This window comes from Halichoerus grypus, chromosome 2 (assembly GCF_964656455.1).
Source record: "Halichoerus grypus chromosome 2, mHalGry1.hap1.1, whole genome shotgun sequence".
Lineage (NCBI taxonomy): Eukaryota > Metazoa > Chordata > Mammalia > Carnivora > Phocidae > Halichoerus > Halichoerus grypus.
In genome coordinates, this window is record NC_135713.1 from 188,771,810 (window position 1) to 188,787,607 (window position 15,798).

The 15,798-nt window shown below is 44.0% G+C and overlaps 2 protein-coding genes across 6 annotated transcripts in view; one reads left to right on the forward strand and one right to left on the reverse strand.

Moving 5' to 3' along the window:
* The first annotated feature begins 367 nt into the window (after nucleotides 1–367).
* LOC118520875 (uncharacterized) lies at nucleotides 368–2,782 on the forward strand. Of its 5 annotated transcripts, none has more exons than XM_036069095.2 (4): nucleotides 368–462; nucleotides 517–723; nucleotides 958–1,157; nucleotides 2,192–2,782. In XM_036069095.2, exons 1-4 carry the CDS (start codon nucleotides 368–370, stop codon nucleotides 2,299–2,301), a joined length of 612 nt encoding a protein of 203 aa, XP_035924988.2. In that variant the 3' UTR covers nucleotides 2,302–2,782. The 5 variants fall into 5 exon arrangements, with proteins under 5 accessions (XP_035924988.2, XP_035924989.2, XP_077922592.1 ...); XM_036069096.2 differs by having other exon boundaries at nucleotides 616–723; XM_078066466.1 differs by lacking the exon at nucleotides 517–723 and having other exon boundaries at nucleotides 880–1,157.
* Nucleotides 2,783–3,368: 586 nt separating this feature from the next.
* KRTAP16-1 (keratin associated protein 16-1) overlaps nucleotides 3,369–15,798 on the reverse strand; it is a 53,664-nt gene continuing 41,234 nt past the window's right edge. The window contains exon 2 of the transcript XR_013445423.1: nucleotides 3,369–3,445. The gene's annotated coding sequence lies outside the window, so the exon portion shown is untranslated. The remainder of the gene's footprint in view (nucleotides 3,446–15,798) is intronic.

A 15,798-nucleotide genomic window follows, 5' to 3' on the forward strand; every position in this document is an offset into this window, starting at 1 on the left:
CCACTAAACTGACTCGCCAACCACTTCCCAGGCCAGGGGGAGTTATGTCACGTGATGAAATTATTGAAACGAGAATGATGCTTCTGATGGGACCACCTTGTTGTCATCAGAAAATGTCTCCATGAGTTATTCTCAATTAAGAAACACGTTAAGCACTTATTTTTGAAAGATTCATAACATTCGGAAAAAAAACTTCCCCTTCTTCAATTCCCAAACTATTAGGCAAGCAATGTAAATAACAACAAGAAAGTCATGCCCATTGGTCCAAATTTGGAGATCCAGTGCATAAAAGCCCCACAACAAGAGGACACAACAGAATCTGAGAAACTCATCTCTGAACAGAAGCTCCCCCTCCACCCGTGACACCATGACCGACTTGTGCTGCTGCTCCCCTTGCTGCCAGCCTACGTGCTGCAGGACCACCTGCTGCAGGACCACTTGCTGTCGGCCCAGCTGCTGCGGGTGCGGAGGCGGCTGTGGACAAGGCGGCAGCGGGTCCAGCTGCTACGGGCCCAGCTGCTGCCCCCCAACTTGCTGTCAGACCACCTGCTGCAGGACCACCTGCTGTCGGCCCAGCTGCTGCGGGTGCGGCGGCGGCTGTGGACAAGGCGGCAGCGGGTCCAGCTGCTGCGGGTCCAGCTGCTGCCAGCCTTGCGGCTGCCGCCCAACTTGCTGTCGGACCACCTGCTGCAGGACCACCTGCTGCCGGCCCAGCTGCTGCGGGTGCGGCGGCGGCTGTGGACAAGGCGGCAGCGGGTCCAGCTGCTACGGGTCCAGCTGCTGCCCCCCAACTTGCTGTCAGACCACCTGCTGCAGGACCACCTGCTGTCGGCCCAGCTGCTGCGGGTGCGGCAGCGGCGGCTGTGGACAAGGCAGCAGCGGGTCCAGCTGCTGCGGGTCCAGCTGCTGCCAGCCTTGCTGCTGCCGCCCAACTTGCTGTCGGACCACCTGCTGCAGGACCACCTGCTGCCGGCCCAGCTGCTGTGTCTCCAGCTGCTGTCAACCCAGCTGCTGTGGGTCCAGTGGCTGTAGACAACCTTGCTGTGGGTCCAGCTGCTGTCAGCCAGCCTGCTCTCCCCGCGTGTACTGCAGGAGAACCTGCTACCTCCCCACCTGCTGCTGCCTGCCTGGATGCCTAGCCCAGGGCTGTGGATCCAGCTGCTGCTAGCCTGGTTGCCAGCCAAACTGCTGCCGCACCACCTGCCGGAGGACCACCTGCTGCCACCCCTGCTCGATGTCCAGACGCTGCCAGCCTTCCTACTACAGGAGGCAGGGAGAGAGGAAGGTAGACGGAGGGAGGGAAGGTGGGAGGAAGAGAAAACAGTAAGTGTGTAGTCAGTGCATTAAGTAGCTCACTCTGCTTGTTGAGGACTCGAGTCACCAACTCATCCTGGTTTTCCCAAACTGCCCCAGGTATATCACTGAATGTCCCACATCCTCTAAAAGCCCTCGTTTCTGGGTGAATCAGGACTGCTAGTCACTCAGGAAGTTCGGTGACTGATGCTTGCCTGGTCTTGGTGTACCGCGGCTGTTTCTATCCACCTGCTTGATTCTGCCTTGACATATGGAAGAGATGAAGTCCCATATCTTCCACCCAAGTGTCTTTGATTGAAGTGGGACACTGAGGTGGGGTAGGGTGCTACAAGAGACTGACGCCTGTGGGAGTCTGGAATCAGGCTTTGTGGGGAAACCGACTTGGGCTCAGGCATGATCCCAATTCATCTCTATGAACACATCAACAACAATCATGCCCCTCATCTCAGGGATAGTCCTAATCTACATGCAACCTAAGGACCAACGCTGGGGAAGGACCACTAAACTGACTCGCCAACCACTTCCCAGGCCAGGGGGAGTTATGTCACGTGATGAAATTATTGAAACAAGAATGATGCTTCTGATGGGACCACCTTGTTGTCATCAGAAAATGTCTCCATGAGTTATTCTCAATTAAGAAACACGTTAAGCACTTATTTTCGAAAGATTCATAACATTCAGAAAAAAAACTTCCTCTTCTTCAATTCCCAAACTCTTAGGCAAGCAATGTAAACAACAACAAGAAAGTCATGCCCATTGGTCCAAATTTGGGGATCCAGTGCATAAAAGCCCCACAACAAGAGGACACAACAGAATCTGAGAAACTCACCTCTGAACAGAAGCTCCCCCTCCACCCGTGACACCATGACCGACTCGTGCTGCTGCTCCCCTTGCTGCCAGCCTAGGCGCTGCAGGACCACCTGCTGCAGGACCACTTGCTGCCACCCTTGCTGCGTGTCCAGCTGCTGCCAGCCTTCCTACTGCTGACTGCCTCACCAAGAACCACCATCTGCACACAGCACTGATTTGCCATTTGGGAAACAAAGTCATTGCCAAACGTCACTGAAAGCCACCACGCCATCGCCAATGTTTCTGCCACTCATCTGCCTCCTTACAAGCTTGTGATTCGGCTCGAGGTAGGGTGGACCACTTCTCCCTGAGGCTCAGCTTCCTCCGTCTGATGGGTCACGTGCCATCTTCTTGCATCCTGACCTGGACTCGTCATCTCTGCCTTGACTCCTGCACAGTCAAGATCTTCACCCTCTCACTATCAGTAACTTAGAGAAACCAATCCTCATGCCTCGGGCACCAGTGTCTGCCACGACCAAAAGTCTGGGCATCATGTTTCCTTTGTCCGTGTCCTCGCAGTGCTTGTATCCTGTTTTCTCCCTTGCATGATCCCTTGGGAGGCTTCCCTCCAGGGCAGCGGATCTCACCTCTATTTCTTAATAAACCCTGTACCGTTCTGCATCCCATATGGTGTTCGTGTCCTTGATGGCATTCGCGACGTAACGATGTATATACACAGGTCACATACCACGTGCATTAATCATTTGGAGCCTCACACACTCCTCCACCAATCCACAGCTCCATTTGCAGATGAGGAAATCTTGGGACGTCATGTCATAGAGCTGACAGGGACACACTCGGACGCCAGGCTGCAACTCCTCCTGCCCTTGCTGAAGGGCACTCCCATTCCCATCTGCAGGCGAGTTAGGCACCGCCCTGGGCCTGAGCCCTGGCAAGAGGTTTGTTGGAGTGTCTTTGTGGACCGCGGAAGTCCTCTTCTCCTGTAGGTGCCGGGGATATGTGGGACAAAGTGGTAGACATCCGTATCCTACGACTCAGTGACCCGCAGCCCCGTGAGAGGGCAGCAGGCCCTGCCCCTTAGAGTTCTTGGGAACATAGGGACCCTTTCATGGCCTTGAGCGCCATCCAGCCCGTCATGCACTCCTCTGCCTCAGAGATAGGTGAGCCTGCGGTGGCTTCATGACCGAGGTCCGCACCTGTACACTCACGTCTTGTGGGGCCATGGAAGTCCACTTCTGCTTGGGCTTCCTGGTCCTCAGGACTCACTGGCAGAGTACAGAGGTATGAGGCATTTTTCTGCCAAACACATCATGCTCCCCACCTGCAAGGCAATTTGGTGTCGTGATCAACATGTTCCCAAGACAAGTAAGGACGGGCGACGTCAGGGACCGAGAGCCTGTGCAGTGGGCGTGTAGGATGACTTGGAGTAATCCATGGCCTCTGAACCATCTACGGGAACCAAACAACCTCCAGCGTTTGGGGAAGGAACTGTGAAGCGTTCCAGGGAAGTCAATGTGCCGCTCTGGGAGCGGAGCTTAGGCGGGAGTGGGGCAGAGGGCGGGGGGAAACCAAGTGAGGAAGAAGAAAGAGAAAAGAGCATGGGCATTCACAGGACTCAGCGATAACAGAAGGCTGGCGCTTCTGGTTCCAAACTAATGCATGATGCTGCCTCGGCGCTCAGGGATGTGAGGCTGGATTCCGGCTCTGAGAGGAAGAGCACACATAGGCCCTGAGTCACCTCCCGGGAGCAGTGGAGGGACCTCTGATGAGCTAGGAAGGCTTCTGTCTGGGGCACACGCCAAAGTTAAAGACCAGCTATGTGGGAGGCTCTGGACACTGCCAAGACCAAGCACGCCTCCTGCTGGTCCTTAGGACCTGGGGGTTTGCCTGATGAGGTGGCAACCCAGACACGACCTGGGTTGCTTCCTACTTGCTAGGTCTGGACCCAGTGCTTCATGACAGGGACACACTCAGATGCTAGGCTGCGTCTCCTGCCCTTGTTGAAGGGCACTCACCTTTCATTTGCCAACCACCTTTTGCAGAAACACCTGTTGCTGGCTCATGGCCCAGGTGCTGCTTCCATTGCATCTACAGCCCACCCTGCTGCCGCATCACCTGTTTTAGATCTACTTGCTGCCTCCCTTCATGTGTGTCAGTCTGCTCTTACCCTTCCGCTGTCAGTTTCCACACTATATAGTGATGTGTCAGAGACCAGTGTTCTCTCAGGCATCAGTTCTCCTATTACTGCCCCAAGGTGTATTACCTTGCTTCCCCTGCATCTAGCATGGTTCTTCTATCTTTTTAGTCATAGTGTTGATTCAAAGGCTCTGCCAGTATGCATCTTGATGCAATAAACACCAGTCTTTCATTCTTCATCTTTTTTGGTGTTGATCTATGATAGTTGTAGGCCTTCTCTCTCCTTGTGCTATACTCTTTGTGGCAGCCTTGCAAAAATTATCACCATTTTGCCAGTCAGCATTTGAAGCAGTTTTCATGATTATATTTTTTGTTTCTTCTTTGTTTATTGTTTCTTTATAATTATTCTTAATGTACTTATTATTCTTCTCTCTTACTTCCTTCTCTCATAATTTCTCTGTGTTGCCTTTCCAGATGTGAGGTAGGTTTTCTTGTTCCTTTTTAAGTCTTTGCTATCTCCAGACCATATTGTAGTTTTTTCTTTAATACCCAATTTCATTTCATGCCTAACATTAATAGTTCACTTCACAAGTATTTTCTTTTCTTAACCTAACAATATCCTCTAAACTGGGATAACTTGAATGATTACTTCTTTTTGCTGATGAATAATGGCAACTTTGCTACCTACAGGTGATTTGGTCGAGGGCTACAGCCTCTGATTCTAGATCCAATGTCTTAAATTTCAATATTCAAATAACCAGTGGTCTGTGCATTGGAAAGATGTTTCCCTTGGGTGGCATGTATATTACTTAAAATAAACCTCATTTTTCTGTTCATAAATGTATTTTCCCACCTATTCCCAAAAGCTCAATGACCACGTGTACATGTAATGTCAGTAGGCAGATTTTAAGGGCCATCCATCATGTTTAAACATTCCTTGTATTCCTGGCAGTGTGCCAGCACGTTGAAGCCTAAAGCCCATGCAAAGATACCTGTTGTTTGATGTCAGGTGCTAGCATTCTGACATGGTCTTTTTCATCTGGCTGGATAGAGTGTGAAGCATAAAAGAGATCAGGTAAAACCATACCCTCAGCCATATTTCATGTATCTCTTAACTTCCAGTCTATTTTTTCTCTTATCCAGCATATTATCAAGGAAATTAAGTATGGACACAGTACTGGGAATTGATCTAACCACACAATGGAAATTTTACCTTTGAGCCATCTGCAGTCTCTGTAAAGCATCATGCTGCATTTTATCTGGGATTCTCTGAAGAGACGCCTGATTCATAACAAGGGACAGAGATAAATCAAGGTAATAATATTTATTAATTATATTTACATGTTGGTCTAAATCAGTGTTCCTCTACCTTGGCACTGTTGACATTTTGGGCCAGATAATTATTTGTTGACAGGGTGGAGGGGCACTGTTTTGAGCACTGAAGAATGTTTAGCAGCATAGCATCCTGGCTTCTACCCACTAGATGCCAATAGCAACCCTTCCTACTTATTTCAGAAAGAGCTAAGATGGATGCAGAAAGTGGATAAATGGTAAAAACTCAAGAGTGGAATCTTATAGAGGAATTGTTTAAACGTACAAAATTTAATAATAATAAAACATGCATAAAAACTCATGAGATGCAACAAAAGCAGTGTTTTGAGTCTAATTTATATGTTTAAATATTTATATTAAAGGAGAAGGAACCTCAAAATTAAAGTGTTAAATGCCCCACATTAAAAAATTAAAGGAGGGGAGGAGTTAAGATGGTCAAGGATTAGGGGGCCCTAATTTTGTCTGGTCCCTGGAATTCAGATAGATAGTTACCAAATCATTCTGAACACCTGCAAAATCAACTGGAGATCTGAGAAAAGAATTGCTGCAATTCTACAAATAGAAAAGCGACCACTTTTTGCAAGTTAGGGGATGTGGAGACATGAATCTGAGGTGATACATCAGAAGATAAACCGCAGGGGGAGGGAGCCTCTGTAAGCTGGTACCAAAAACTGTTAAAAGCAGCAGAGTGCAAATTCAGAACTTTTACAAGTTTGCTCCGGTGGGAGCAAACTGCCTGAAAGGCTCAGATGGTGAAGCGGGGCAGAATCCCAGGTGGGAGAGCGTGGTTTCAGGATCCCTGGGGTCACAAAAAGAATGGGAGTGCCTGAGTGTGGCAGAGTTCCCAAGCATCTGAGCAGGGAAGCCAGCTGCAAACTGTGAGTCCTGGTGCCAGCTTTCTCTCACTGTTGCCATCAACTGAGAACTGCTGCAGGATTGGGCAACAGCTCTCTGCAGGTGCCCAGCAAGAGGCAGAACTGTGGTGAGAACCCCTCCTTCCCCTGGGAGGAATGGCGTGGGTGCACACCGTAGGAGTCTGTAAAGTTTGGAGACTCAAAATAGGGTCATGTGCCTGAGATGAAAATGATTGGTCACAGGCTGGGTGAACACAGAGTTCCAACAGAAACCAGGGAGACAAGAGTAACTGAATGCTTTTCTGTGAGGGCTCATTGAAGAGCAGGGGCTGCAGACTTTCAGCTTTGGACCTAGAGATCCAGGTGCCACCATTTTCATCCCCCACATCAGCACTGAAAGCCTTCAGGCAGCAAAACAGCTACAGAGAGCAATCTGCTGCCCCCTGGCAAGAGCAGTGCAATTCTGCCCGGGTAGAGGCACCTGAGAATCAGCACAACAGGCCCCTCCCCCAGAAGATCAGCAGGAACTTCCAGCTAATACCAAGTTTACCAATCATAGAGAACTGCAAACTCCAGCTCTTGGGGAAAGCAGTAGTTAGCATTCCTGTTTTTTTCTTATTATTCTTTAGTCTTTCAGTTTTATACTTTTTTTTCCCTTTTCAGCTATTTTCTTATTTTATCAATTCTTTTTTTAGGTCTTTTTTAATTTTCATTTTTACATTACCTTTTTTCCCATTTTACTCTTTGTTTTGTTTTGTTTTTATTTATTTAAATTTAATTAGGCAACATAGGAGAGAGTAGAAATATAGCAGAGGAGTAGAGGATTCTACTTCAACTGGTCCCCTGAATTAAGCTGGATATCTACCAAACCATTCTGAACACCCATGAAATCAGCCTGAGATGTAAGAAGATATATCTGGATCTCTACAAACAGAATATCTCTGGTGGTTGGTCTCAAGGTATGAAGCAGGGAGCCATGATTCTGAGGCAGATATCAGAAGATAAACAGAAGGGAGTGGGAGCCTCCATAAACTTGCACTGGGAAGGTGAGATAACACCAGAGCTCAAAAGCCTCCTGCGCTGGGGACCAGGCACAGGCTTGCAGACTGGTAGCAGCAGGGAAAGGACTTTAGGGCAGCCCCCCAGATGGAAACCTGGAGATACGGGTGCACGCATGTGAACCGGGGGTGGCTTGTGGTTTTAGAAACACAAAGGGCAGAGACATGCCCTGCCCTGGGAGCGACATCTAGGAGTGCTGTTGTGGGGTGCACAACCCAGAAGACTGCGGTTTTTAGCAGCACAGACAGAAACAGAAACGGTGTGGCCTGGAGAGCTCAGTGAGGAGCAGACTGCGATCACTCTATTCTGAGACAGAGGTTTGGATGCGGTCACTTCTGCTCTGACTCTCAGAAGACATACAGAAAGCCACCAGGGAAAGCCACTAGAGAACAAAAGCCCCCCAAAACCAGTTTTCACTGAGCCCACCCCCCACACACACAGGGGGTAGGGCAACTCTGCCCAAATAGGGTTGCCTGAGTAACAGTGCGGCAGGCCACGCCCCCAGAAGACAGGCTGGAAGAACAAGAGGATGACAACCCTAAGGTCCATATAAAACAGGTGCATCTTGCTTGGGTTGTGGTTAATACTTTAGACTCTGTACATTCCTTCAACCACCCCTCAACAGAATGACTAAGGGGAGGAACCCCCAACAAAGAAAAGAATCAGAGACTGTGGCCTCTGCCACAGACCTAATATATATGGATATAACCAAGATCTCAGAAATAGACTTCAGAGTAACAATTATGAATTCGATATCTAGGCTTGAGAAAAATATCAACGACAATATAGAATCTCTAAGAGCAGAAATGAGATCTAATCAGGCTGAACTTAAAAATGCTATGAATGAAATTCAGTCTAAACTGGATACTCTGACTGCCAGGGTAAACAAGGCAGATGAATGAATTAGTGAGCTAGAAGATAAGATGAGAGAAAATAAGGAAACTGAGGAGGCATGGGAAAAGCAAATTAAAGCCCAAGGGATCAAACAGAGAGATTAATGACTCAATGAAACGTTCCAATATTAGAATTCTTGGGATTCCTGAGGGGGTGGAGAGAGAGAGAGGTCCAGAAGATATATTTGAGCAAATCATAGCTGAGAACTTCCCTAATCTGGGGAAGGAAACAAGCATTAGTGTCCAAGAGGCAGAGAGGACCCCTCCCAAGATCAGTGAGAACAGATCGACACCACAACATATAATAGTACAATTCGCAAATCTTAGATCCAAGGAAACAATCTTGAAAGCAGTGAGGGGGCAGAGATTTCTTACGTACAGAGGGAGGAACATCAGAATAACGTCAGACCTGTCCACAGAGACCTGGCAAGCCAGAAAGGGCTGGCAAGACATATTCAGGGTACTAAATGAGAAGAACATGCAGCCAAGGATACTTTATCCAGCAAGGCTATCATTCAGAATGGATGGAGAGACGAGGAGCTTCCAACACTGGCAGAAACTGAAAGAATATGTGACCACCAAGCCAGCCCTGCAAGAAATATTAAGGGGGCTTCTATAAAAGGAGAAAGACCCCAAGAGTGTTAGAGAACAGAAATTTACAGAGACAGTCTATAGAAACAAGGACTTCACAGGCAGCGTGATGAAAATAAAATCATATCTTTCAATAATCACTGTCAACGTGAACGGCCTAAATGTTCCCATGAAACGCACAGGGTTGCAGATTGGATAAAAAGACATGACCTATCCATATGCTGTCTACAAGAGACTCATTTTGAACCTAAAGATACCTCCAGACTGAAAGTGAGGGGGTGGAGAACCATTTTTCATGCCAACGGACCTCAAAAGAAAGCTGGGGTAGCAATTCTTATATCAGACAAATTAGATTTTAAACTAAAGACTGTAGTTAGAGACCCGGAAGGACACTATATCATTCTTAAATGGTCTATCCAACAAGAACATCTAACAACTGTAAATATCTATGCCCCCAACATGGGAGCAGCCATCTACATAAGCCAACTGTTAACCAAAATAAAGAGTTATATTGATAACAGTACATTAATTGTAGGAGACTTCAATACTCCACTCTCAGCAATAGACATATCATCTAAGCAGAAAATCAGCAAAGAAACAAGAGCTTTGAATGACACACTGGACCAGATGGACCTCAGAGATATATACAGAACATTCCACCCTAAAACAACAGAATACTCATTCTTCTCGAGCGCACATGGAACTTTCTGCAGAATAGACAACATACTGGGTCACAAATCAGGTCTCAACCGATACCAAAAGATTGAGATTATTCCCTGCATATTCTCAGACCATAATGCTTTAAAACTGGAACTCAATCACAAGAAAAAATTTGGAAGAAATTCAAATACTTGGAAGCTAAAGACCACTCTGCTCAAGAATGTCCAGGTCAACCAGGAAATCAAAGAACTTAAACAATTCATGGAAACCAATGAGAATGAAAATACATCGGTCCAAAACCTATGGGATACTGCAAAGGTGGTCCTAAGGGGGAAATACATAGCCATCCAAGCCTCACTCAAAAAAATAGAAAAATCCCGAATTCACCAACTAACTCTACACCTTAAAGAACTAGAGAAAAAGCAACAAACGATGCCTAAGCCACACATTAGAAGAGAAATAATTAAATTAGAGCAGAGATCAATGAATTAGAAACCAGAAACACAGTAGATCAGATCAACGAAACTAGAAGCTGGTTCGTTGAAAGAATTAATAAGATCGATAAGCCACTGGCCAGACTTATCCAAAATAAAAGATAAAGGACCCAAATTAATAAAATTATGAATGAAAAGGGAGAGATCATGACTAACACCAAGGAAATAGAAAAAATTATTAGAAATTACTATCAACAACTATATGCCAAAAAACTGAGCAATCTGGATGAAATGGATGCCTTCCTGGAAACCTATAAACTGCCAAGACTGAAACAGGAAGAAATTGACAACCTGAATAGGCCAATAACCAGTACCGAGATTGAAGCAGTGATCAAAAACCTCCCAAAAAACAAGAGTCCAGGGCCTGATGGATTCCCCGGGGAATTCTACCAAACATTCAAAGAAGAAATAATACCCGTTCTCCTGAAGCTGTTTCACAAAGTAGAAACAGAAGGAAAGCTTCCAGACTCATTCTATGAGGCCAGCATTACCTTAATCCCCAAACCAGGCAAAGACTCCATCAAAAAGGAGAATTTCAGACCAATATCCCTGATGAATATGGACTCCAAAATCCTCAACAAAATCCTAGCTAATAGGATCCAACAATACATTGAAAGGATCATCCACCACGACCAAGTGGGATTTATCCCTGGGATGCAAGGGTGGTTCAACATTGACAAATCAATCAGTGTGATAGAAGACATTAAAAAGAGGAGAGAGAAGAACCATATGGTCCTCTCAATTGATGCAGAAAAAGCATTTGACAAAATACAGCATCATTTCCTGATTAAAACTCTTCAGAGTATAGGGATAGAGGGAACATTCCTCAGGTTCATAAAATCCATCTATGAAAAACCCACAGTGAATATCATCCTCAATGGGGAAAAGCTGAGAGCCTTTCCCTTAAGATCAGGAACATGTCAAGGATGCCCATTCTCACCACTATTGTTCAACATAATACTAGAAGTCCTAGCAACAGCAATCAGACAACAGAAAGAAATAAAAGGTATTCAAATTGGCAAAGAAGAAGTCAAACTCTCTCTTTTCCCAGATGACATGATACTTTATGTGGAAAACCCAAAAGACTCCACCCCCAAATTACTAGAACTCATACAGCAATTCAGTAATGTGGAAGGATACAAAATCAATGCACAGAAATCAGTTGCTTTCTTAGACACTAACAATGCAGCTGTAGAAAGAGAAATTAGAGAAACGATTCCATTTACAATAGCACCAAAAACCATAAGATACCTCGGAATAAACCTAACCAAAGAGGTGAAGGATCTGTACTCTAGGAACTACAGAACACGCATGAAAGAAATTGAAGAAGACACAAAAAGATGGGAAAACATCCCATGCTCATGGATCGGAAGAATAAACATTGTTAAAATGTCTATGCTACCCAGAGCAATCTATACCTTCAATGCCATCCCGATCAAAATTCCAGTGACATTTTTCAAAGTGCTGGAACAAACAATCCTAAAATTTCTATGGAATCAGGAAAGACCCCGAATCGCCAAGGAAATGTTGAAAAAGAAAAACAAAGCTGGGGGCATCACGTTGTCCGATTTCAAGCAATATTACAAAGCAGTGATCACCAAAACAGCATGGTACTGACACAAAAACAGACATGTAGACCAATAGAACAGAATAGAGAGCCTGGATATGGACCCTCAGTTCTATGGTCAACTAATCTTCGACAAAGCAGGAAAAAATATGCAATGGAAAAAAGACAGTTTCTTCAATAAATTGTGCTGGGAAAATTGGACAGCCACATGCAGAAGAATGAAACTCGACCATTCTCTAACACTATACACAAAGATAAAATCAAAATGGATGAAAGACCTCAATGTGAGACAGGAATCCATCAAAATCCTAGAGGAGAACATAGGCAGTAACCTCTTTGACATCGGCCACAGCAACATCCAAAAGGTAGTGAAACAAAAGCAAAAATGAACGTTTGGGACTTCATCAAGATAAAAACCTTCTGCACAGCAAAGGAAACAGTCAACAAAACAAAGAGGCAACCCACAGAATGGGAGAAGATATTTGCAAATGACACCACAGACGAAGGGCTGATATCCAAGATCTATAAAGAACTTCTCAAACTCAACACCCAAAAAACAAATGATCAGTCAAAAAATGGGCAGAAGACATGAACAGACACTTCTCTGAAGAAGACATACAAATGGCTAACAGACACATGAAAAAATGTTGAACATCATTAGCCATCAAGGAAACTCAAATTAAAACGACATTGAGATACCACCTTACACCAATTACAAGGGCAAAAGTTGACAAGACAGGGAACAAAAAATGTTGGCAAAGATGTGGAGAAAGGGGAACCCTCTTACACTGTTGGTGGGAATGCAAGTTGGTACAGCCACGTTGGAAAAAAGTATGGAGGTTCTTCAAAAAGTTAAAAATAGAGCTACCCTATGACCCAGCAATTGCACTACTGGGTATTATCCCCAGAGATACAAATGTAGTGAAAAGAAGGGGCACCTGCACCCCAGTGTTCATAGCAGCATTGTCCACAATAGCCAAACTGTGGAAAGAGCCAAGATGCCCTTCAACAGATGAATGGATAAAGAAGATGTGGTCCATATATACAATGGAATATTACTCAACCATCAGAAAAGATGAATACCCACCATTTGCATTGACATGGATGGAACTGGAGGGGATTATACTAAGTGAAATAAGTCAAGTGGAGAAAGACAATTATCATACGGTTTCACTTATATATGGAATATAAGGAATAGCATGGAGGACATTAGGAGAAGGAAGGGAAAAATGAAGGGGAGGAAATCAGAGGGGGAGATGAACCATGAGAGACTATGGACTACGGGAAACAAACTGAGGGTTTTGGGGGGAGGGTAGGGGGATGGGTTAGCCCAGTGATGGGTATTAAGTAGGGCATGTATTGCATGGAGCACTGGGTGTTATACCCAAACAATGAATCATGGAACACTACATCAAAAGCGAATGTACTGTATGGGGTACTGTATGGTGACTAATGTACTGTATGGGGTACTGTATGGTGACTAATGTACTGTATGGTGTACTGTATGGTGACTAAATAAATAAATTCAATTAGCCAACATATAGTGTTCAATGTTTCATTAGTTACATATAACAGTTTCTTTCCCGGAGTCAAGAGTCTCTCATGGTTTGTCTCTCTCTCTGATTTCTTCCCAGGCAGTTTTTCCTCCCTTTCCCTCTGATCCTCTGCACTATTTCTTATATTCCACATATGAATGACACCGTATGATAATTGTCCTTCTCTGATTGACTTATTTCACTTAACATAATACCCTCTAGTTCCATCCATGTCGATATAAATGGTAGGTATTCATCATTTCTGATGGCTGAATAATATTCCATTGTGTATATGACTCACATCTTTATCCACTCATCTGTTGAACAACATCTTGGCTCCTTCCACAGCTTGGCTATTGTGGACATTGTTACTATGAACATTGGGGTGCAAGTGTCCCTTCTTTTCACTACATCTGTATCTTTGGGATAAAGACCCAGTAGTGCAAATGCTGGGTCATAGGGTAGTTCTATTTTTAACTTCTTGAGGAACCTCCATACTGTTTTCCAGAGTGGCTGTACCAGCTTACATTCCCACCAACAATATAAGAGGGTTCCCCTTTCTCCACATCCTCGCCAACATTATTTGTTCTCTGTCTTGTTAATTTTAGCCATTCTAACTGGTGTAAGGTGGTATCTCATTGTGGGTTTGATTTGTATTTCCCTGACAGCACATGATGTGGAGCATATTTTCATGTTTCTGTTAGCCATTTGTATGTCTTCTTTGGAGAAGTGTCTGTTCATGTCTTCTGTCCATTTCTTGACTGGATTATTTGTTTTTTGGATGTTGAGTTTGATACATTACTTTTATATATATATTTCATTTTTTGGCTTCCTTTCATTGTATTCAATTTTATTTTTCTATATATATGTTTTTCTTTCTTACTTATTTTGTAATCTAGCTTCTAACAAACAGACCAAAACATACCTAGGATCTAGTTTATTTTTCTGTTCTGTTCAACTTCTTGTTTAATTTTATTCTCTTTATTTTTTTTGTTTGTTTGTTTCTGTTTCCTTTCATTTGTTTAATGTATATTTTTCTGGTGTCATTGTTGCTATTTTTGTATTTTCTCTCTCTCATCTGTTCTTTTCTGGACATTATGACAAGATGGAAGAGCTCACCCAAAAAGAGAGAGCAAGAGGCAGTACTCACTGCCAGGGATTTAATCAATATGGATATAAGTAAGATGTAGGAAATAGAATTCAAAGCAATGATTATAAAGATACTAGCTGGGCTGGAAAAAAGCATAGAAGACACTAGAGAATCCTTTACTGGATAAATAAAAGAACTAAAATCTAATCAGGTCAAAAATAAAAAGGGCTATTAATGAGATGCAATAAAAAATGGAGGCTCTAACTGCTAGGAAAAATGAGGTAGAAGAGAGAGTCAGTGGTATAGAAGACAAAATAATGGAGAATAAGGAAGGTGAGAAAAAGAGATAACTACTGGATCACAAGGAGAGGACTCGAGAGATCAATGATACCATAAAATTAAACAATATTAGAATAATTGGGGTCCCAGAGGAACAGGAAAGAGAGAAGGGGCAGAAGGTTTATTTGAACAAATTATAGCTAAGAACATCCCTTATCTGGGGAAGGAAACAGACATTCAAGTCCAGGAGCCACAGAGAACCCCTGAAAATCAATAAAAATAGGTCAATATAATAGTGAAGCTTACAAATTTCAGAGATAAAGAGAAAATCCTGAAAGCAGCTCGGAACAAGAGGTCTTTAACCTACAAGGGTAGAAACATAAGGCTGACAGCAGACCTGTCCACAGAGACCTGGCAGTCCAGAAATGACTGGCATGTTATATTCAAGGTGATAAATGAGAAAAGTATGCAGCCAAGAATACTTTATCCAGCAAGGCTGTCAAACAGGATAGAAGGAGAGATAAAGAGCTTCCAGGACAAACAGAAACTAAAAGAATTTGTGATCACTAGTCAGCTCTGCAAGAAATATTAAAGGAAATCCTTTAAGCAAAGAGAGAGCCCAAAAGTAACAAAGACCATAAAGGAACAGAGACAATATACAGAAATAGTGACTTTACAGGTAATACAATGGCACTAAATTCATATCTTTCAATAATTACTCTGATTGTAAATGGGCTAAATGCCCCAATCAAAAGACACAGGGCATCAGTTGGGATTTAAAAAAAAAAAAAAGACCCCTCAACATGCTGTCTACAAGAGACTCATTTTAGACCCAAAGACACCTTCAGATTGAAAGTGAGGGGGTAGAGAACCGTTTATTATGCTAATAGACATCAAAAGAAAGCTGGGGTAGCAATCCTTATATCAGACAAATCAGATTTTAAACCAAAGACTGTAATAGGAAATGAAGAAGGACACTACATCATAATAAAAGGGTCTATCAAATAAGATCTAACAATTGTAAATATTTATGTCCCCAACTTGGGAGCAGCCAATTATATAAACCAGTTAATAACAAAATTAAAGAAACACATTGATAATAATACAACAATAGTAGAGGACTACAACACCCCACTCACAGCAATGGACAGATCATCTAAGCAGAAGATCAACAAGGAAACAAG

What these genes read in the sequence shown, in the direction of transcription:
- LOC118520875 (XM_078066464.1), top strand. Translation starts at nt 368, where the DNA reads ATGACCGACTTGTGCTGCTGCTCCCCTTGCTGCCAGCCTACGTGCTGC. An exon ending in AGCCCAGGGCTGTGGATCCA is followed by an intron (nt 1,158 to 2,191) that starts GCTGCTGCTAGC and finishes TGACCGACTCGT; the next exon opens with GCTGCTGCTCCCCTTGCTGC.